At 39.4% G+C, this 24,107-nt stretch overlaps 1 protein-coding gene across 6 annotated transcripts in view; it reads right to left on the bottom strand.

Annotated features, from left to right (window-relative positions):
* The window catches only part of Nsd3 (nuclear receptor binding SET domain protein 3), a 120,465-nt gene that overhangs the window by 35,124 nt on the left and 61,234 nt on the right, over positions 1 to 24,107 (bottom strand). For 5 of the 6 annotated variants that reach the window (XM_070016159.1, XM_070016161.1, XM_070016160.1 and 2 more), the window contains exons 7-12: positions 23,953 to 24,079; positions 16,003 to 16,103; positions 13,831 to 13,876; positions 10,760 to 10,890; positions 9,885 to 10,010; positions 9,167 to 9,293 (exon numbers count right to left, since the gene is read on the bottom strand). In XM_070016159.1, the coding sequence (XP_069872260.1) occupies positions 9,167 to 9,293; positions 9,885 to 10,010; positions 10,760 to 10,890; positions 13,831 to 13,876; positions 16,003 to 16,103; positions 23,953 to 24,079 (658 nt within the window). Of the gene's footprint in view, positions 1 to 9,166; positions 9,294 to 9,884; positions 10,011 to 10,759; positions 10,891 to 12,406; positions 12,882 to 13,830; positions 13,877 to 16,002; positions 16,104 to 23,952; positions 24,080 to 24,107 lie in introns of those variants that run through there. The other variant, XM_070016164.1, reaches the window with a different exon arrangement.

Here is a 24,107-nt window from a genome sequence, read left to right as displayed (position 1 = left end):
CTTATTAATATTAATGATATGAAAAATGAGACATCACTATAAATTGCACAAACATAAAGATACTAAAAGTGCATCAAAGCCAGGTGCTATGCCTATAATTCTAGCTACTCAAGAGGCTGATATCTGAGGATCATGGTTCAAAGCCAGCCCAGGCAGGAAAGTCTGTGAGGCTCTCTATCTCTAATTAGTCACCAAAAAGCCAGAAGTAGAACAGAGCTGTGGTACAAGTGGTAGGATACTAGTTGAGCAACAAGCTCAGAGACAGTGTCTAGGCCCTGCGTTCAAGCCTCAGGACCAGCACACACAGACACACAGACAAAAATATATCAATAAGCCGGGCGCTGGTGGCTCACGCCTGTAATCCTAGCTACTCAGGAGGCTGAGATCTGAGGATCACGGTTCAAAGCCAGCCCGGGCAGGAAAGACTGTGAGACTCCTATCTCCAATAAACCACCAGAAAACTGGACGTGGCGCTGTAGCTCAAGTGGTAGAGCACTAGCCTTGAGCTGAAGAGCTGAAGGACAGTGCCTAGGCCCAAAGTTCAAGCCCCACGACCGACCAAAAAAAAAAAAATTATCAATATATCTCACTAATAAATTTAAATTCTTAGATGAATGAACAAATTCCTAGAAAAACAGATCTCATCAATACTGGTGCTAAAATATTAAACTGTCAGAAGAAATTGAAACTATAATTGAACGTATTCCAACAAAGAAAATTGTATGCCCCCATGGCTCCAATGGTGAATGTGCCAAACATTTAAAGGGGGGAAAATGATGCCAATTATAATAGAAACGAAGTAAAATGAAAAACACACAAAAGAGAAACAAGTACAAGAAAGCAGATGTGGGAAACATGAACCAAAAATGGCTAAGAAAAAAGATGACTGAGGATTATATTTTGTCCTCTAGAGTTCACATATGTAGAAAATATACACCACATATGTAAGTAAAGCTTCACGAGTAGTCAGTAAGATTTCACGAGTAGTCAGAGAAATGCTAACAGAAACCAAGTTATAAACCACAAAGAATAGTTGGATAATACCTGTTGTTGATAAGAGCATAGGTAAGGTAGTCTCTTACACAACTGGTAGGAATTAATGTTGGAAAGAGCTATCCTAGGCGACAACTAGGCAATATTGTTCTCAATAAAAGCACAATCAGGAAGTGGAGCTGTGGCTCAAAGGGTAGAGCGCTAGTCTTGCTCATGGATAGCACCCAGGCCCTGAGTTCAAGTCCCACAATGGACATACATACATACATACACACACATACATATATACATACATACATGCATGCATGCACAATCACATCCTATAGCCTACAAGTGCTAGTTCTTGGTGAAGACATTTACATACATGAATAGACGATTACTGCAGCACTGTTTGTAACTGCAAAAAGCTGAAAGCACCTCATATTCCCTCCATAGGGGAAGAGATAAATAAACCATGATGTGTGCATATTATGAAATACTGTCCAATAAATAAGATGCACTTCTATTTGACATAAAGAGACTCTTACAGGACAAGGGTATGACACATTTTTTGTTAAGCATATGTAAAAATGTTACACAGACACAGAAAGGTTTACAGTACTACCCAAGAAACTGATAACAATAGCTAACTCTGGGCATAGCCAGAAATACATATATAGAGAGGGGTCTAGGATTTTAAGAGTGGTGATCAAGGCTTGGGCTGCAGCTCAGTGACAGAGTACATGCCTATTATTAGAATTTACCAGGCCATGGAGGCCAATTCTCAGCACCAAAAAAAGGGAAAAAAACAAAAGAGTGATAATCATTTAGAGACATGAGTTAGAAAAGTTAATTATGATATGTTCATAATATAGTTTATATAATTAGAAATAAAATTAAAATACTGTCAATAAGAATACTATATAACATAAATGGACAAGAGACAAAAAAAGCAGATAAAAATACAGAAAAATGCTCAGCTGGAAAGAAAGAACTGCAAATTATGACAACTAGTCCTACATTTAATGGGTATTTTGATATCAGCCCTTGAAAAGTGTTTAAATCTGTTGATTTCTTTTCAATTATCCCTATAAAAATCAGAAGGGAAATATAAGAAACAATATTGGTTTTTGCTTTGTAAAACAATAAGTTGAATTACAAGATTATTCCTTGACTTTTCAAATTGCCTAATTTTCAGAAATTGCTGAATTATAATTTTTTTTAATGAGTAGTTACCTTTACCATGAAAAAATAAAATGAGTAGTTACAACTGTGATGTTTGCACATTTTCGTTGCCTTTATTCTAGAAATAAAACACAATAGCTCCCAGCCAGGCAGCTACTCTGAGCAACAGGAACCAGGATACAAGGACACATTCACCTCCATGTTCATTGCAGCACTGTTCACAATAGCCAAGAAAATGTACCACTACAGATGAGTGGATCGAAAAATTGTAGTACCTCTATACAATAGAATATTATGTAGCCATTAGAATGCACAAAATAATGGCATTTGCAGGGAAATGAATGGAACTAGAGCAAGTCATTTTGAGCGAAGTAAGCCAAGAGCAAAGAGACAAATGCCTCCTGGTCTCCCTAATATGTGGATGCTAAAGCCAAAAATGCAAGGAGATATGACAAAGTAAACAGGACTCGAGAAACAAAGGACTTCTACTCATTTTGTCTTATCATTGCTAAATGATTCCATGTTCTTAACCACATATATGGTATAAGTATGCATACATCTGAGGGAAGCTAGGAGGAAGACACAGAATCAGAGGGAAATGGGAAAACATACAACAGAGTGGCCTATTTTTGCACTGGACAGAGATGAAAATGAACTAAGTAACTCAAAGGCAGCAACGGGAGGGAAGGAATGAGAGGAAAAGAGGGAAGATCTTACACTAAGCAAAAGAAAAGAAATGTAAATCTCACCTGATGTGTAAAAATAGATGTATTGTCAAAGCTCATAGAATTCACAAACTTTATAGACCATGATAATGTCAATTTGCCTTATGAAGGCTAAAATGCGTTGTGACTTTAACTAAGTATCACTATGCCACAATACTGTGAAATTTGTGAAATTTATGTAATCACCTAATCTCAATAAAAAAATTAAAAAAACACAATAGGGTTTTCCTTATTATTTTCCTATAGCATACTTGTAGTTGAGTTACATCATAGCATGTATATAGCTGTGAAAGTATTTTTTAAATATTTTATTGTAAAGATACTGTACAGAGGGGTTACAGTTACATGAGTAAGGTAATGAGTCCATTTCCTATCAAGCATTGTTACCCCTCTTTCTTTTTCCCCTACTATCCCTTCCCTCACCATCTCCCCAATTCCTCCTTCCCCTCAACAAGTGGTAAAGTTCATTTTCAACGTAGTGTATGGTATGTCTTGTTACAATGGGTTGACCTGTATCCTTGTTTCAGCATTTTGTTATTTCCCTCCCCTTTCCCAAATTGGAAAAATGTATATACAAGATGCAGGGCACCAGAATCAAATACAGTGACAATAGGGGGAAGACAATTGGGGAAGAACATACAAAAGAAACAAAAAAATCACATAGTACATTAAAAACGACAGCAACAGAGGGTCTGGGAAGTTGGCTCAGCGGTAGAGTGCTTGCCTTGCATGCATGAGGCCCTGGGTTCGATTCCTCAGCACCACATAAGCAGAAAAAGCCAGAAGTGGCACTGTGGCTCAAGTGGTAGAGCGTTTGCCTTGAGCTGAAGAGCGCAGGGACCGTACCCAAGCCTAGAGTTCAAGCCCCACGACCGACCAAAAAAAAAAAAAGAAAAAGAAAAAAAAGAAAAAAGAAAAAAAAAACGACAGCAACAGAGACAAAAATCTCTTGTATCCCTATCTTGGGGTTCATTTCACTTAGCATCATCTTATATGGCCATATGTACATAGCTTCTGTCCTTTTCTGATTGTCTGGTAAGATTATCCTAGATGTATACTAGTTATTGCAAATAAGAGAAATAATGGGACCTATGTTTCTTTGGATCTGGCTTCTCTTAATATAATTTTTTCCAAGTCTTTCCATTTCCTAACAAATGGGGCAAGTTACTATTTTTTTTTAATAACTTCTGGAGCTAGGATATGATTTGGTAGTAGAACATTACATAGTATGTGGAAGGCCTAGGGTTTTACCCTGGGGGGTAAAAAAAGCCCTGAGGGAAAAAAGTCATTTTTAAATATTAATAAAATTAAAATATACATTTTAAAGACAAATTTAACTAAAAAATGCATAAACTACTCCATGTAAGAGTGGTCTTCATGTGCATGATCATAATAAGCCTATTAAGTTCTAACTGGTGCAAGTGATAGACTGATTGCTGAATTATCCAATTCCTTTGACTTATGTCAGACCTCTAGCTTGTGAAAGGTAAAAGTATCCTCCCTTCCCATAATGAATTAGGGTTTTTTTTTCCCTTTTTTTTTTTGTTGGTTGTGGGGCTTGAACTCAGGGCCTGCACGTTGTCCTTGAGCTTTTTTGCTCAAAGCTGGCGCTCTACCACTATGAGCCACAGTGCCACATCTGTTTTTTTGGTGGTTAATTGTAGATGTAAGTCTCACGGATTTTTCCTGCCAGGCTGGCTTTGAATTGTGATCCTCAGATTTCAGCCTCCTGAGTAGCTAGGATTACAGGTGTGAGCCACTGGTACCTGGCTTGTAATCTCAGTCCTTCTGTTCAAAGTAGTAAAAGGAAGTGATTCTTTTCCAGAAAACATATTTGTCTTAAATAACAGAAAGTGATAGTCTAATTAGCAGGAAGAAAAAAACAGTAAGATCATGATTTTGAGGCCAGAATGGGCTATGTAGCAAGTTACAGGTGAGGCTAGGCTACACAGGAAGACCCTGTCTCAAAAAAACAAAACTGGTTGCCATGACTCAGGCCTCTAATCAAAGCAACTCAAGAGTCTTGAGATTTGAGATTCACAGCTAGGTAGAAAAATCCAAGAGATTCCTATTCATAATTAGCCAGCAAAAAGTCAGAAAAGGTGTAGCTTAACTGGTAGAGCGCCCTCTGTGAGCAAAAAAGTCAAGCAAGAGCACAAGAGTTCAACCCCCAGTGCCATCATAAAAGAAAGGAAGTATGGGGGCTGGGAAGGTGGCTCAGTGGTAGAGCGCTTGCCTTGCATGCTTGAGGCCCTGGGTTCGATTCCTCAGCACCCATAAACAAAAAAAAAAAGCCAGAAGTGGAGCTGTGGCTCAAGTGGTAGAGCGCTAGCCTTGAGCTGAAGAGCTGAGGGGCAGCGCCCAGGCTCAGAGTTCAGGCCCACAACCAGACCCAAAATAAAAAAAAAATTAAAAAAAAAAAAAAAAAAGGAAGTGTGTCTGACTTCATTCTTTTACACATATACTCATTTTTCTAGGCTCATTTGTTAAAATTGTCCTTTCCCCAACTAATGGTCTTTACACGTTGTCAAAAATCATTTGACCAGAACTAGAAATGTGGCTCAATTGTAGACCTCTTGCCTAACAAGTATGAGGCCCTGGGTTCCAAATTCAGTACCACCACCACCAAAAAAAATCCCCCCAAAACAAAAACCCTAAAACAACAATCATTTAAGTTGGGTGACAGTGGCTCATTCCTGTACTCCTAGATACCAAGGAAGCTGAGATTTGAGGATTGCAATTTAAAGCCAGGCCAGGCATCAAAGTCCCTGTGAGGCTCTTATCCCTAATTAATCACTCAAAAACCTGAAGTGTAGCTATAGCTCAATATGGTAGAGTGCTAGCCTTGATCACAAAAACTCAAGGACAGCACCTAGGCCCTGAGTTCATGCACCACAACCTCCCCTCCCCCACACACATATACAATCATCTGAACATACATGCATGGGTTTACTTCTAGGTTTTCTACTCTATTCCATTATTGTATATGTTTATTATCTCTATACCAGTATCATTGTTTTGATTTTTTTTCTTTGTCAGTCATAGGGCTTGAACTCTGGGCTTGGGCGCGGTCCCTGAGCTTTTCAACTCAAGGCAAGCACTCTACTACTTGAGCCACAGTGCCACTTCCAGTTTTCTGGTGGAGATAAGAACCTCACAAACTTTCCTGCCTGGGCTGGTTTTGAACTGCGATCCTCAGATCTCAGACTCCTGAGTAGCTAGGATTACAGATGTGAGCTACCAGTGCCCAGCTGATTTGGTTTTTAAATCAGGAGATAAGTCCTCCAACCTGATACTATTTGTTTATGAATTTTCCTCTTAAATTTCCAATAGGTATGTGCCAAATGAGACTCTACTCCACCTTTGTTGCCAGAATTCTACTGTCTTCTAGAGCTAAGCCCTATAAGTGTTTTAAGACTGAAAATACACATGGCCCTTCCAATCCAAACCAGGATTGTGTATTTAAACTCCACTGGTTTTTGTGGGGGTTTTTTGGTCAGTGGTGGGGCTTGAACTCAGGGACTAGGCACTGTCCCTGAGTCTCTTTGTGCTCAAGGCTAGGGCTCTCTACTGTGTGAGGCATAGCACCACTTCCATATTTAAACTCTTAAAGTGGCCATGCAGGTTACAAAGTATTAGGGCTTTAGGAAAAGGGATTATTGGGAAATGTGGGCAACCAAGAGGGCCTGCCTATCATAAATATTCAAAAGTTATTTTTCAACTTGTGTTTTTTTTGTTTTGCTTTTGTATTTTTTGGGGGGGAGGGGGGATTCCGGTCTTGGGGCCTGAACTCTGGGCCTGGGCGCTGTCCCTCAGCTCTTCCGCTCCAGGCTAGCACTCTACCACTTGAGCCACAGCGCCACTTCTGGCTTTTTTCTTTTTTGCTTATGTGGTGCTGAGGAATCAAACCCAGGGCCTCATGCATGCAAGACAAGTGCTCTACCACTGAGCCACCTTCCCAGCCCTGCTTTTGTATTTTTTAAGATTTTTCTTTTTTTTTTTTTGGGTCGTGAGGCCTGAACCCTGGGCCTGGGCACTGTCCCTCAGCTCAAGGCTAGCGCTCTACCACTTGAGCCACAGCACCACTTCCGGCTTTTTTCTTTTTGCTTATGTGGTGCTGAGGAATCGAACCCAGGGCCTCAAGCATGCAAGGCAAGCGCTCTACCACTGAGCCACCTTCCCAGCCCCATGCTTTTGTATTTTTGAGATAGGATCTCTATCCATGTGTAACTCACACTGGCTTCAAACTTAAGATCCTCCTGCCTCAGCCTCCTGAGTATTGGGATTAGAGTTGTACATCATCATGTCTGGCTTTATACATGCCTTAATTTTACAGATCTCTAACATAACAGAATCTTAGATCTTGCTAGGTACTGGTGGTTCACACCACTATCACTAGCTATTCAGGAAGCTGAGATTTGAGGATCATGGTTCCAAGCCAACCTGAGCAGGAAAGTCCATGAGATTCTTATCTCCAATTAACTACCAAAAACATTAAAATAATATAAAGCTTAAGTGGTAAAGTACTAACATTGAACAAAAAAGCTCAGGGACAGTGCCCAGTACTGGAGTTCAAGCTCCAGGACTGGCAAAAAAATATATATGGAAGACCAACAAAACAAAGAAAACAATGTACAACTATCTTTCCGAGAGGCTGCTAGGTGGCAAATTGGTCATAGTTTTATATCTAAATGTGATGATGATGATGAACAAAGCATTTGTGATAGGGAAATATACACTGTACATATGCTAAACAGCATTTATAGTATAATTTATACTGTTATGAGTATGTGGTAGGATATATGGCTATGAAATGGAACATCAGCTTCTTGGAGATGGCAATGGTAAAGAAAAAGGGCTTTGGAGTCTGCCTAGGCTCAAATTCCAACTTCATTATATAGTACCTTTTGAAACTGGGCAATTTACTAAATTCTCCATTCATTTTCTCTCTTCTACAAAATAGAAAAATAATGGTATGTACCTCATAATGTCCCTTATGTTAATATCACAGGCTAACACAGTATTACCAGCACCTGGTATTTAGCAAGTGTTCAATAAAATTACCAAAGAATTTTTGGGGTATACATTTAAATGATAAGATAAAAAATAAATGTGAGAATCCAAATAAAGAGGGAAAAAAATGTCCAAGAAGGTCAACATATCATATATACTTGATATCCACTTAACTCTTAAAACCTCCTTCAAAAAAATCAAAATCTGGGCTGGGAAGGTGGCTCAGTGGTAGAGCACTTGCCTTGCATGCATGAGGCCCTGGGTTCGATTCCTCAGCACCACATATGCAGGAAAAAAAAGCCAGAAGTGGCGCTGTGGCTCAAGTGGTAGAGTGCTAGCCTTGAGGTGAAGAGCTGAGGGACAGTGCCCAGGCCCAGAGTTCAGGCCCACGACTGGACCCCCCCCAAAAAAAGAAAAATCAAAATCCTATGTATACACACACAAATGCACACATACAAAACTCGTGCACACATACACAGCTCATAAAAACAGCACTACATGTTGTCAATCAGTTTTTTACTTGCTATGCTGTTTCAGACTGATCAACAATTACTGCTTTCCCTGAGTTTAACCAGGGTTACATAGAAAAGAAACAAATGTTTCTCTTTGTGTATAATTGGTCTTCTGACAGATGGTAGTATCCTTAGCAGAATAAGAAAGAAATGGTGAATCCAAGTTTAAAATAAAATTTCCAGCTCTATCTTTCCACTAAAACAGACTCAGCATGGTTACAGTTTTGATTGAAACTTAATTCTAATCTATTAAAATTAAAGGATTTGGGGCTGGGAAGGTGGCTCAGTGGTAGAGTGCTTGCCTTGCATGCATGAGGCCCTGGGTTTGATTCCTCAGCACCACATAAGCAGAAAAGAAAAAAGCCGGAAGTGGTGCTGTGGCTCAAGTGGTGAGTGCTAGCCTAGAGCTGAAGAGCTGAGGGACAGCGCCCAGGCCCAGAGTTCAGGCCCCACGAATGGACCAAAAATAAAAAATAAAAAATAAAAAAAATAAATAAAATTAAAGGATTTTAAATCATTTATAGAGCACAAAAAAATCTCAAAACTATCTGAAAAAAAAAACTTCTCCTAATGTTTTGCTAGATTTATGGTATAGAAACTGGTAGGAAGAAGTTTGTGCCTGGGAATCCAAATTGTTGGATGATGTTTTAATTTATTGAAATACCCATAAGAGAGGAAGAAAGTTATACAAGGTGAAGAAAGAATCAGATGTTAGGGAAAATGTCACTCTTCCCTCTCCATTTCCGTAGAGCAGCTTACCAGTGTTACACTCTGTGCAGATGAACTTCCCTTCAGGAACTGATGTCAACCCCAGGCATTCCAGATGAAAGTGTCTGCAGCATTCTCCCTCACATGGAGTCAGAGAGTCACCAGGGCTTTCACAGATCTACAAAATGGGGGTCGGGGGGCAAGCAGTGTTTCTCAAACTAGCAGGCTTCAGAATCCCACAGAGGGCTTATTAACTTAGTAAAATACAGGTCACTGGGTTCTTCTCCAGTCTAAGCCAGTGGGTCTAGGGTGGCTCAGAATTTGCTTTTCTAACAAGCTTTCTGGAGAGGCTGTCCTTGGACTTCCCTCTGAACTACATAGCTATTTCCAAGCCCAACACGGCATAAAAAGTTGCAAAGTCATACTTGATCTTTTACGGTTCCTTCTTTGTGACTGCATAGTTTAGCTTTTCTTCAAGGGACAAAATAATATTTTTCCAACAGAGTAAAAATACATTTAAAAGTTCATAAACTCAAATTTAGGATAAAGTATTTGAAATCTGTCATCTGTTATTTACTTCCAATTAATATAAAAAAGATGACTGGTACTTGCATTTGAATGACAAGAATGTCAACTCAGAAAAGGTAGACAATAAATTCCAGATCTGTACCTTTAAATCAGCACCACAATTTAGAAACACAAGGCCCTCTTTCAGCATATCAAACACGATGGCAATTGTGATCAGCCAGAGGATCAGCCTCCTCCCTACCTGACACACGGTGTCCTTCCTACTGCCAACACCTCTTCGGGACAAATTTGAATCCATGGACTGTGCATCAGACATGTCTGCATCTGCAGTAGCTGAAGGGCTATCTACTTGTTTTCCGAAGCCTACCTATATAGAAAACATAGCACATCTTAAAGAAAAACAAAACAGAACTCTGCTTGAAGTTACATGCAATGAAAATCCTGGTAAGGATAGATCAGATAGATATTGACACACCTTTTTCTTCCTAAAACCCATGGATACCATATGCCTGCTGTTTGAGGGAGAAATTGTAGTTAAAATAAAAAAAACCTATGATTTTTAAATTTACTTTTTGGTGCTAGTACTTGGGCTTGAATTCAGGGCTTGGGCACTGTCCCTTAGCTCTTTTGCTCAAGGCTAATGCTCTACCACCTGAGCCACACCTCAACTTCCAGATTTTGTGGTTAATTGGAGATAAAAGTCTCATGGACTTTCTTGCCCAGGCTGGCTTCAAACCTTTATCCTCAGATCTCAGCCTCCTAAGTAGGAGGCTTGCTGGCACCCAGCAAGATAGAATTCTGCTATGTGAGAGAGTTGTAAAATTTCAGGCATGTATAAAGGCAAGTGTGGTGGTGCACAACTGTAATCCTAGTACTCAGGAGGCTGAGGCACAAAGATTTTTAAGTTTGAAGCCATCCTGGGCTTGAGACAAGATGAAGATCTTGTCTCAAAAAACAAAACCACAAGTTACAAAATAATGAGTCATTTTTTGTCCCATGAATTTGAGTATTTAGAAATCTCCCTCATTTCTTTAAGTAAGCTAGACAAAGCATTGTGGTACTTTTGTTTGCAAAGCAAAAAAAGGCAATTCTACCCAGATCCAGGCACGTATTTACCTGCAGATCACTCAGTCCTCTAGAATCGGAGTCAGACGTGTCTCTGTATGCAGAACTAGTCATTTCTACATCTGTTGAGGCTCGACTCCTTTTCTTTAGAGGTTTACAGGAATCTGAAATCTCGCTGGCACCTTAATACAACACACTGAAATTAATCCTAAGTAATACTTAAGGTTTATCATTTTAATTTTTTTTGTGTGGGAGAATATTTTCTTTCCCCAAATTCCTTTCTTTAGTGTAGGAGGGAAAAAAAAGAGCACAGATCTCTTTGTAATACTGAAGATGCAAGTCAAAACTTCATGAGCTTCTGACCTTTCTTGCTCTATTAAAACATTTAATTCAGTTCTCCTGCTCTAAAATAGCTCTAGAACTATTTTCAGTCAACACAGCCCAAATTCCAACCTAAAAACCAATTGTATCAAAACTGCAGGACAGCCGATTAATTTGGAGCAACTCAAAGCACCATTTGATTTGGAGGGGGAAGACATAAAACCCAACACACTGTGTAGTTTACAAATACGGTTGCAGAGACATCTCCATCTTGTTTTTATTAGGGATGTGACAAATCTTTGATTTGTATTCGATTCGTACACGGATAGTGCCATTTTCCCCCAAATTTTGTGATTTAGTTGATTATTGTCCCCCCAATAAATTTTGAATGTTCATGATTGTTTATCTGAGACTTCCTTGGTGAAGTGGCATTTATTGTGACCATTAACAAATGCTGCAGCACTATACATGTCATGCCATTTGGGAGGCACACTGCTGAGTACTGTAAATGGACAATCAGTATTCAATGCAGTCAAATCATGAAGAGCTGGATGAGAAGCCTCTGTGGAATTTGTGCGGGAAGGAATAAATATAGAAAAAAAAAAAAGACAAGAATAATAGTGTGGAATTTTTTTTTAAAACTGTGTGTAATACAAATCCAGCCAAAACAATAGTGCAAAAAGTTACAAAGCAACAATCTCTTGGGCTAATGCAGTATAGGCTATACAGAAACAGCCACGATGAAATGTGCAGATCAGGCACGGTGAATACCAAGGAACCAAGGAGACGGTTATATTTCCACCCACAGTTTGTGTTTTGGATTTTTTTTCCCCCAGAATTTCCATACAACAGACAGACATCTAGATCAGCCCAGCAAGCTATGGTGGAAGTGTGCAGTCCAGAAGAGACCATGGAGAAACAAGTCTCCTGAGGCCATGAAGATCCGCAACAGGCTGGGTGGGAGCAGCACTTGGTGTATAGCCATGTTCTGTGGTGGAGGATGTGGGCCTCAGGAGACTGCTCAGATTACTGGAACTTTGTTATCACATCCCATGCTACAAGTTTTCACTGAATGCTTCCTGACTCTAGAAATGAGGGTGCCTGCCCATGTTAATGCTGATTAAAAAACACAAGTACACAAATCTATTTCCTTCATTGCTGGTGTATGGACCCAGAACACCACCACAAAATATTTCCTTGGCCTAAAATCACTGGATTAACAAGGAGTTTTAACAGAGGAATAGGAGGAGTGCTGTACTGAGAGGCTTTCGAAGGGAAACACAGGTACCGCCAGTTCCGACGAGTTTCTGAAAACACTAGAAAAATGACAGACTGCTGAAGACAGCTGTCATGCTGTTCTCCATAACGGCACTAATATTAAAAAAAATAAGAGCTTTTAATGATTGCAATGTATACAGTTTGAGCTGTTTGGCAAAACCCTGCAGGTATGCATTAATGATGCTTTATTTAAAAACAAAAAAAACAGTCCATGTTGGAATTGATCAGTGTACATTAAACGGTGGTTTTTTAGGCTGGACCCATGATTTAAGCTGTACCCATCCAGCTCAAACCAGAAAAAAAAAAAAGACAAACAACAAAAAAATCATTTGAATGTTAAAGCAATTGTTCAGTCTTGAAGAAGAAACCAGGCCAATAATGATGATTGGCAAAATCAAAAACAAAAGAAACTGTTTAACAAGCCGCCGACAAAGAAATCTTGAATGGAGACTACAATTCTGGAGTTTCTGGGATGAAATTGTACAGGAATCTCAGTCCACAGTTTCCTCAACCGCTGCGGAGACGGAGCTGTCACTGTATCTGACAGAGCCCTGCACTCCCCGGTCCGCCGACCCTGTGGAATGGTGGAAACACAACGCAATCAGGCCTCCTAATCTCGCAGCGATCGCGATGTCTTTCTTGGAGCTCCGCCAAGCAGTGTTCCCTCCGAGAGGCTGTTCAGTTCTGCTGAGGATCTCCACGGAGACCATCGCTGCAGACTTCTCCCCGAGAATGCAGAGAGGCTGTTGTTTTATTTTTTATTTATTTTTAAATAATGCAATTTGCCCAGAGTAAACTACAAATACAGTTTGAGCTCACCAAAAATGCATGAAACATGCCATGGAGTTTGTACTGTAGTCAAATTGCACACAGAAAATACAGATATAAGTTTAAGGTTTCTTAACCTTTGTGCATATCTCAAATAGATTCACATATGATCATTTAATAATGGCCATAAGTATGCTATGGATCATTTTAATTTACAGAAAGGTTTTACAGCACTGTAAAAATAAGTGTGGCAACATTATTTTTCAATCAAGTTGTCTTGTCTGATTTGTCATAGTCCATTTTTGACATTTATAGCTACTATTCGGTATTCAGTCGAATACCAAAAAAAGTGGATTCGTCACATCCCTAGTTTATAAGCCAGTGAAACCCCAGAATCTTATGGAGAAAAGTTGGAAACAGTATCAAGTCTATGCGGTGTTCTCCAATTTACCAAAACAAGTAAGATTTCATGTGGAGGCACAGAGTGAGATCAACTCTAAGAGTCTGCCTTTCTCTCTCCCTCTCTCTCCCTCTCTCTCTTTCTCTCGCTCTCTCACACATACACAACACACACACACACACACACACACACACACACACACACAAAACACACAAATGGGATATTGTAATTTCACACTGAAAAGCAACAACAGTGATTTACAGAGACAGGCAAAAATACATGAAGTACAAAATAAAAAATTCTTAGAATTGGTTTAGTCAAGGAAATGCAAAGCAACATTATAGTATTAACTCACCTTTTTGTAATCCAGTCTTCACTGTAGCTTGAGGAACTGTTTCAACCTGTTTGGGGGAAAAAAATTACAGCATTAACAAGGAATTTTTTCACTCTTGAACTACAGGGAAAAAAATTAAGACTTGCATCAATCTAAGTAGTGATGAGTGATCAATGTTTCTGAAAACTAAACTCAGTCCCATCTTATGGGTCAAGTTCTCTGTCTTAAAGTCAGGGAGGATTTAAATCCTAGCTGCCTGTGCTGAATACCAAGTGACAACACACAGCCACATGCTCTCTAGCAAAGATCTTTCCCACCATGCCCTTGGAATATGAATAGAACAAGAATACTTTCCTCAGTGTCTGGGAGGCAGGAGAGGGGTTGTTTCTGCAACCAGCCCCAATGCTGCTATAAACCCCTCCCGCCCCAAAGACGTTAGGATAAATTTTTACTTACTATGAAACTCAGGTTAATGTAACTCACGCCACTTTAAGACCCTTCCGCGCCTGCACTCACAGCTAAGTTGCTGGGAATCAGGACCCTCTCTGTAGAGAGTGCTACAGGGCTCCATACAGCTGGAAGCTCAACACTTTTGCTGCTAGTACAAACTTAAGAAAATAAGTTTGTGATATTGCAAAAGTACTTTCTTGAGTGTCTTATGAACAGTGTCTTGATCCTACATTAGGAGAGCGAGATCAGAAGTTATTCTGCCAATGTATATGTAAAACACGGGTAATTTGAGGATTGAAGCACGGGAATTAGAGAAAGGATGCTGTTGGGAGGAGTTCCTGATTAAGCTATGAATTGAATTTCATGTTTCTTTAAGATGTGGTGAAATATGCATGTTGAAACACATTTTGTAAATATTTAAGGATTGTTCTAAGCTTTTTAAAAAAAATTTTATTTTTTTACAACAGGTAAAAAACATACAACAGAAATGCTTTTTTTTAATAAGATACAATTAGTCATACAAATATAAAATCTTCTAAACAATCACTGATATTGTTTTACTACTAACTAAATATAACACAGTGGCATTAACAATTTGTCCCATTTTTGTACTTATTCTGCTTATTAACTTTAAATTGACTGGTCACAGACTGAATTTGGAAACCAGGTGGCAAAGTCACAACTTCATTTTGGTAATGAAAACTACAGGTCTGCAAGAGCTTAGAAAGATTTTTTTTGGAATTTCCTAAGTATGAAAGTTAATATGATAAATAAATGACAAATCAGTATATTACTTAATTTTAGTTAGATATTTTGAAAAAAATTGTTTTACATGCTTGTGACATCATAGAGCACCCACAAAGTTAACTTTTAAATTTGGAAGCTTAAAATTATAAATGCAATACTTTAAATAAGAAAGTCCACATTCTCCCATAGCGGTTTTAAAATATAAAACTTATTGGAACTAATACTATTAGAATTTTATTTTAATGCCAGGCATCCAGATTGTAAAAATGGATAACTTTCAGCTTTAAGAAAAATTAAGAAAATTCTGATTATAAGCTTAATTTAAAGGAGGATAGTTTTAAAAGATTCTTTGAAAAGGTAATTTAATATGAATGTTACTACACTGATTACACTGGTTGAACACATTCAAAATGGCTCCACAACACACTCTTTTTAAAGTTTGAATATTGTCTATCAGATAACCTGATAACCAGGTGAGTGCCATTCCACTGTAAAAATAACATTCCAAAAATTCTGTGATGCCAACAGAAAAACCAGATCATCTTTGATTATCTGATTATTAAATACAGGCATATAAGTTAAATTAATTTGATTTGTTTAAAAAACAAAAACAATACATACCAGCAGCTTATAAAAGCAAAAAGCAAAAATTTTAAGAGGGAGAACTCAATGATGGTTCCAAATGAAAATCATGAAGACATGAAATCATTGTGCTTATAAAAGAAAGTTAAAAATAAATGTGAGGGAATTTTGTGAGAGTCTCACACCACTGGCTTCCCATCTCCCAAAGCTTGACTTTTTTGTGAAAATGCTTAAAGCAGAATCACAGGGATGGCTGAATTAGAACTGGGCACTGCAACCCACCAGGACAGAAGCGTAAGACAGTTTAGAAAGGAAACTCAAAGCAGAGAAAGTTTCTCTTTCTTTTGAGATACTGAGATAAGCCACAAATTTTACATATACAATGCTTTAACTCTCTACATGTAGGAAGCCAACCTGCTCCTTTTTGATCTTCTTCTTTGGCACAACCTCAGTGGATTTCTCTGATTCAGATCGAGTCCTAATTGATCTTCTCTGTTGTTTCTTTTCTACTGAGCCTAAGAGATGATTTAAACACATGAACAAAAACTTAAGTATAGCTTGACATTCGTGCAGTTAAGATCTGACCCAAATTTCTTGCTTTTCTTACTCATTACTTTAGAATTTTAATTAAAAGTCACTAAAAAAATTTTAAGATGATGGGACCCATGTACCCGGGCCATGGCAGCGAGAAGGTGGTAGGCCAGGTAGCCAGGCAAGCTTCCTTTGGTATCCTCTTGCATGTACTTTCTGCCTGGATGGGCTGGGCTCATATAGTAGCCAGGATTTGTGGACCCACTCAGGGGCATACTCAGACCTTAAATGGACCCTCTGCTGTGAAAGGGATTTAGCAGAGAACTGTGTCAATGATAAGGCAGTACCTGGGCCAGAAGTTAGAAGCCCTTGGGGCTGGCAAGATGGCTCAGTAGCAGAGTGCTTGCCTTGCATGCATGAGGCCCTGGGTTCAATTGCTCAGCATCACATAAGCAGGGGGAAAAAAAGCCGGAAGTGGCACTGTGGCTCAAGTGGTACAGTCCTAGCCTTGAGCTGAAGAACTAAGGGACAGCGCTCAGGCCCAGAGTTCAGGCTCCACAACTGTCCAAAAAAAAAAAAAAGTTAGAAGCCCTTAGACTTGAGTGAGTGAGTGAGTGAGTGAGTGCTACAAACAAGCTATTCTTGTTCTGAGGCAGGGGCATTTCCTGTTGGAGAATCTGGTATTTTTAAAGTGAGGGGTTCACTTCCTCTATATCGCATTTTTGACCTTCAAATCATTTCTGTCAACCTGACTCCCTTTGAATTTAGAGACTACATGGCATAGTTAAAATCAGGGGTTGGATTCAGGCACAACTGTATTAGAACCCTATACTTCTGCATGACCAAGGACAAATGATTTCATCTGTGGAGCTTTAGCTTTTAGACAAAAGGGGGGGGGCAGTAAAAATAACATCTAATTCAAAAGGTAGTTACAAGAATTGATTGGGATCACTTGAATAAATGCAACCAAAACAGTAATAAATGCTAGCTGGATCACCAAAAAAGAAAGATTGTAAATATTTAGGGGCACAAAATTATTTAATAGCTTATTAGTAAAGGCCCATGAGACAAGACTGGGATCTACAAAATATTTTAATTATACAAATAAAGGAGGATTCAATTTTGTTTTTACAGTTTAGTTCTGAAAGCAGGTAAACATGTTTAGGAGTTCCGGTTAATCATTTCCAGCAGAGAAGTCACAAATAAAGGTGTTAGCTTGTTCCTTTTCTCTCTTAAGAGGATTCTGGAGACCCTTACTTTAAAACATTTGAAACACTTTTTTTTAATCAAAATTAAAAACAAAGAGGGAATTCAATGATGGTTCTAAAAAAAACAACAATAAAACATGAAATCATTGTGCTTATAACCAAAATTTCAAAATAAATAGAAGGAAATTTTGTGAGAGTCACACCACTGGCTTCACAATACTGAAGTATAATCACCAATATTCAAGTGCTACCTACACCAGGGGAGACAAAAAAGAAATGGAACAGCTTATCAGTAATCAAAAACCTTGTTTTTGAGGATGACAATATACGGTACCATGAAGTGCAGATGAGATTCTCTTACAGAGGAGTTAACCAACAGGGCTTTTAAAAATACTTGAAGGATGCTAGTGGCTCACACTTATAAATCCCAGATACTCAGGAGACTGAGATTTGAGGATTACAGCTCAAAGCCAGCTTGGCCAGTAAAGTTCATAGGACTCTTATCTCTAACTACCAAAAAGCTGAAAGAGAAGCGGTGGCTCAGTGGTAGAGTCCAATCACTGAAGGGGAATAGAAAAAAAAATTCTGAACATTTAAAACAAGTAACAAATATTATACACACCTTCTAAGACAGAGTGAACATTTCTAGATTTGGAAAATGGCTTAGAAGCCTGGTCTGAATGCAGACCAGATTCCTCAAGTCACAGAAATGTAGCAGTGCCACAAATTCTTTGTATTCCCTACATTCACCAAGAAAAGCCTCAAGAATTTTTTTCCCGAAGTTTACACAAGCTGAGGCAAATGATGTCATTGCTTTTTTGTTTTGTTTTGTTTTTTGTGGGTCATGGGTCCTCAATTCTGGGACAGCCTGGGCACTGTCCCTCAGCTCTTCAGCTCAAGGCGAGTGCCCTACCACTTGAGCCACAGAGCCACTTCCGGTTTCCTAGTAGTTTATTGGAGATAAGAGTCTCACTGACTTTCCTGCCCTGGGTTGGGCTTTGAATTGTGATCCTCAGATCTCAGCCTCCTGAGTAGCTAGGATTACAGGCCTGAGCCACCAGCGACCGGCTTCCGACTTTTCTTTTCTGCTTATGTGGTGCTGAGCAATCTAACTCAGGGCCTCATGCATGCAAGGCAAGCACTCTACCACTGAGCCAACTTCCCAGCCCCATGTCATTGGTTTTTGAAGGGAAATAAGTCTCCTTTTGACCTTTCAACTAGTAAAAGTATATATATTTTTTGGTGCTAGTTCTGCTGGGGCCTGGGTGCTGTCCTTGCTTTTTTGCTCAAGGCTAAGCATGCTCTCACTTGAGTAACAGCTCTACTTATGGCTTTTTGGTAGTTAACTGGAGCTAGGAATCTCACAGTTTCCTGCTTGGGCTGACTTTGAACAATGATTCTCAGATCTCAGCATCCTGAGTAGCTAGGATTACAAGCATAAGTCACTGATGCCCAGCTGAAAAATTGTTCTCACAAAAAACCAAAGTTATTTCAAAAGATAAAATATGCTTATCAAGCAGAGCTGGCAACCAAACTTAAACCAAGAGCAAAGCTCTTGAGCGTTTGTTCCTAAAGTAATGCTTGAGTCATATTCTACAACCTAAACTACATGTACCCGCCTAATGAAGGAACTACACTGTCTCTTTCCAGACACAAAGAATTTAAAACAAGAAAATGAAAATTCATGGTAGATCTTAAATCATACAATAAAAGACTACATGAAAATAAAATGTTTAGTAGTTGAGGAGAAAAACTCCATTAAAAATAAAAGTATATCACTTATGATTAATCTAGTGTTACATATTTAATATCCCAAGTCATATGAATAATTCTAGTTGAAAGACTACAGATGTTTTGGGATCTACCTATTCAGGTATCCCATTTAAATTCAGACAAATGAACAACAGTTAACAAAACTGGTAATAAAACTGATAGGCTTAACTGAAAATACCAAAAGGTACTTTAATATTCAACGAAAGAGGGGGTTGGGAAGGTGGCTCAGTGGTAGAGCGCTTGCCTTGCATGCTTGAGGCCCTGGGTTCAATTCCTCAGCACCACATAAGCAAAAAGAAAAAAGCCGGAAGTGGTGCTGTGGCTCAAGTGGTAGAACGCTAGCCTTGAGCTGAAGAGCTGAGGGACAGCGCCCAGGCCCAGAGTTCAGGCCCCATGACCGGACCCAAAAAAAAAAAAAAAAAAAAAAAAAAATTCAACGAAAGAAACAAATATTTCAAAACACAGCTAATGAATGTAAAATCTATTTACTCATTCTTTCACCATTATAATTTCATTTTATTATATGGTACTTTGAAGTGATACAAGCAGCAGACCTGGCTCTAGATCTTGTTCTCTCATTATAAATTTGGCTTCCTTTCCCAATTCAATTCGGGATAAAGGCATATTAGCTAGTAAGCACCATCTGATTTGTGCCCAAAGTCCTCTGATACCATGTCTCCCTGTCTTTCATCCTTCCTATCATTTGCTTTTATTTTTTGTTGGACATGGGGCTTGAACTCAGGGCCTGGGCACTGTCCCTCACCTTTTTTGCTCTACCACTTGAGCCACAAATCCACTTCCGATTTTCAGGTAGTTAACTGGAGACAAGGAATCTCACAGACTTTCCTACCTGGGCTAGTTTTGAACTACGATCCTCAGATCTCAGCTTCCCTGAGTAGCTAGGATTACAAGTGTAAGCTACCAGTGCCTGGATCCATCATTTGCTGTTAGAAAGCTAGCCAAAATACTACAAACATTAGAATTTTACTTAAGCTTACCAGCTACTCAATCCCAGGTCTACCTGAGTTACTACTGATTGAAGATTACTACTTCAAAGTCTTAAGACTTTGTTCTTCCAGAACAGTATTTGGTTATTGTGTTATTATGATAAAATAAATATATATTTGGCCTGTGCTCCTTTTCTAAATCCCCTGAAATGCTTTAAGTGACAGGGCTGCTAGGTGTAGCTTTTGTTCTAATGTTTGGTCTTTACTCCCAACACAAAGCTCCTGATAGAATGTCTCCTGTTTAAATGAAGCAACTTTGGTAGAGTCTGAGGTGGAGGCTGGTCAGTAGAAAGACTAAGCCATGATAAGCAGTATTCAGCTGCACAGAGACTGAGTTAGTAATAAATCATGGCTTTGTGATAAATCTCCTATGAAAATCAAGAACACGAAGGTTTGGAGAACCTCTGGATTAGGAAACCCAAGGTGCTTCTGGGAAGGAAATGAGACCAAAGAGGGCATAAAAGCACTGCAGACCTTTCCACATGCATTGGTCTGCACTTTCTCAATCTGGCTACTCATCTATATGCTCCATAACACCTTTTATAATAAACTGGTAAACAAGAAAAACACTTTCCTGAGTTCTGTGAGCCACTCTTGTAAATGAATGAAGCACAGAAGTGACAGGAATCCCAATATATAGCTGGTCAGTCAGAATTTTTGAATATAATCCTAGTGCTATAGTACATGCACTCAGCACTCAGCACTCAGGGAGACTGAGAGGAGGATCTTGAATTCTCATCCAACTTAGGCTATAGAGTGAAACACCTTGTCTCAAAACAAAACAAAAAAACTTTAAATAGGATTACAGGTGGACCCATTACAACAAATGAGATGTATGTCAAAACACAAACTTTTACAACTTTGGTGGGGTGAGGGTGGGGGAGTGGAGAGGAAGGGATGGTATGGGGAAACAAAGGAGGAGGCAACAATGCTTGATAAAAAATGTACTCACTATCTTGCCCATGTAACACACACACACACACACACACACACACACACACACACACACACACACACACACACACACACACACACACACACACACACACACACACACACACACACACACACACACACACACACACACACACACACACACACACACACACACACACACCGGGAGTAATCTTGAAGACGGAGTCCTTTAATACTAGGCTATGGCTGGGTGCTGGAGGCTCATACCTGTAATTCTAGCTGCTCAGGAGACTGAGATCTGAGGATCACGGTTCAAACCAGCCTGGGTATTAAAGTCCGTGAAACTCTTATCTCCAGTAAACTACCAGAAAACCAGAAGTGGTTTTGTGGCTCAAGTGGTAGAGCACTAGCCTTGAGCTGAAGAGCTGAGGGACAGCGCCTAGGCCCAGAGTTCAAGCCCCACTACTGACCAAAAAAAAAAAAAGGCTATGGCCAGGCACTGGTGGCTGACGCCTATAACCCTAGCTACACAGGAGGCTGAGCTCTGAGGATCATGGTTCAAAGCAAGGCCGGGCACGAAAGTCCCTGAGAATTTTATCTCCAATAAACCACCAGAAAAACCGGAACTAGAGCTCTGACTTAAGAGGTAGAGCACTAGCCTTGAGATGAAGAGCTGAGCGACAGTGCCCAGACCCAGAGTTCAAGCCCCAGGACTGACAAAAAAAAAAAAAAAAGGCTATGAAGCCAGGCCTAGAGGAGGCAGGAAGATGAGTCAAACGAGTCTGGGCTACATAGCCCCACAAAAAACCAAACAGGTACAAAGTGTGAGAACTGAATGGAATCATATACCCTGCTGGTGTATAAGAACTAGTCAGTGTAGGGGAAAAAAAAGCAGAAAAACACCCAGCAGGGCGCCAGTGGCTCATGCCTGTAATTCTAACTATTCAGGAGGCTGAGATCTGAGGATCTTGGTTCAAAAGCCAGTCAGGGCAGGAAATCCTTGAGACTCTTATCTCTAATTAACAACCAGAAAAGCGGAAGTGGTGCTATGGCTCAAGTGGTAGAGTGTTCACCTTGAGCTGAAGAGCTCAGGAACAGTGCCCAGGCCCAGAGTTCAAGCCCCATGACTGACCAAAAAAAAAAAAAAAAAAAAGTCACTTCTTCAATTCCAAAGAAATTTTTAGAAAACAAAATGAAACAAACTCTTTTTTTCTTAAGATTCCAAATGACCAAACTAATGAACACCAAACTCTTTTCTTAATAGTTATGCGAAATAGTATAAAATTACCTTACTGAATATAGGCATTCTCTCACTCTATTCTACCTTTGCAATACTGGGTTGAACTCAAGTTATTACCATTTTACCACTTGAGCCATACCCTCAGTCCTTTTGCTTGGTTTTCAAATAGGTTCTTAAGTAACTTTGGCCAGGATGGCAATCTGTAAGTAGCTGATACCACCGGTATGGAATACCATATCTACCCTAGGTCACATGCACACATGTGTGTGTGTATGTGCACATGTTGATCTTGGGACTTGAATTCAGGGCCTTGAGCTCTGTTTTTTTGCTCAAGGCTGGCACTCTACCACTTGAACCACACCTTGACTTCAGACATTTTGCTGGTTATAGAGGTAGTGTGATGGACTTCTCTGCCTGGGCTCATTTTGAACTGCAATCTTCAGATTTTAGTCTCCTAAGTAACTAGGATTACAGGAGTGAGTCACCAGCATCCAACTTCCAGTATCTTTTAAGTAAGTGTAACCTAGCCTGATTTTCATTTTGTAGTACCTGCTAATCAGAGAACAGGTTACATTCGATTAGCTAGGTCCTAAGCCCCTCAGCTATTAATGCTTTGCACACTTAGGAATAATCAAAGGATCACTGGCATTTAATAGAGATCTTGTTTCCAGTAGAGGATAAAGAAGGGAATACAAACATGCTAATAGACAAGCGCTTGTGACTCATGCCTGTAGTCCTAGCTACTCAGGAGGCTGAGATCTGAGGATCAAGGTTCAAAGCCAGCCAAGGCAGAAATGCCCATGACACTCTTATCTTCAATAAATTACCAAAAGAAAAAAAAAAAAAAAGCCAAGAGTGGAGCTGTGGCTAAAGTGGTAGATCACTAGCCTTAAGCAAAAACAAAACAAAACAAAACAAAAAAAAAACTCATGGACAGTGCCCAGGTCCTGAGTTCAAGCCCCAAGACCAGCATGCATACATACACACTTGCACATACACACATGTACACACACACACACAAACGTGCTAATAGTGCTGGAAAAGCAAAGATGCTATTCTCATGCAAAAAGATAATTAAAATGGTTGATGTACTCAGTTTATTTAGATTTTATAGTTTATATTGTTATTGTGGTTTTTAAGACAGTCTTGCTGTATACTCCATCCAGGCTGGCCTGAAACTCATGATCTTCCTGATTTAGTCTGTTAAGTGTAAGATTAAACATGCATCACTATATCCACCATAGAATTTATAGCTACTTTGTGTATGTGTGTGAGTACTGAAGTGATTTCAGTTTAGCTATATTTTGTGTGTGTGTGTGTGTGTGTGTGTGTGTGTGTGTGTGTGTGTGTGTGTGTGTGTGTGTGTGTGTGTGTGTGTGTGTGTGTGTGTGTGTGTGTGTGTGTGTGTGTGTGTGTGTGTGTGTGTGTGTGTGTGTGTGTATAGCTCTAGACTCTTTGCTTTTTGCTCGTTATTTTGGAGATGGAATCTCAAGGGCTTTACAGCCTTGGGTGGATTCAACCTTGGTCTTCTGCATCTCAGCTTCCTGAACAGCTAATAATATAGATGTGAGCCACTGGCTATATTTACTTTTGATAATGAAAAATTTCATAGGAACAAAGCTATCATGTTATAGCTGAACACAACAATGACCACCCAGAAAAGATTCATATATTCCTTGTTTACACCCACCTGTAGGACAGGATGTTGCTTCAGGAGATGATATATTCTGAGTTGGCTTTTCACTTTTCTGATTTGGTGAAGAAATTATAAGTCTGTCTTGCCCCCTGACACTTATTTCCGTTTTGTTACCAATTCCCTTTAAAGTAAGGCAAAATACAATAAAA

The sequence above is a fragment of the Dipodomys merriami genome, unplaced genomic scaffold, assembly GCF_024711535.1.
Source record: "Dipodomys merriami isolate MVZ:Mamm:240054 unplaced genomic scaffold, mDipMer1.0.p SCAF_12, whole genome shotgun sequence".
NCBI lineage: Eukaryota > Metazoa > Chordata > Mammalia > Rodentia > Heteromyidae > Dipodomys > Dipodomys merriami.
Note: the sequence above shows the minus strand (reverse complement) of the source record. Positions and strands in the feature narration are given on the sequence as shown.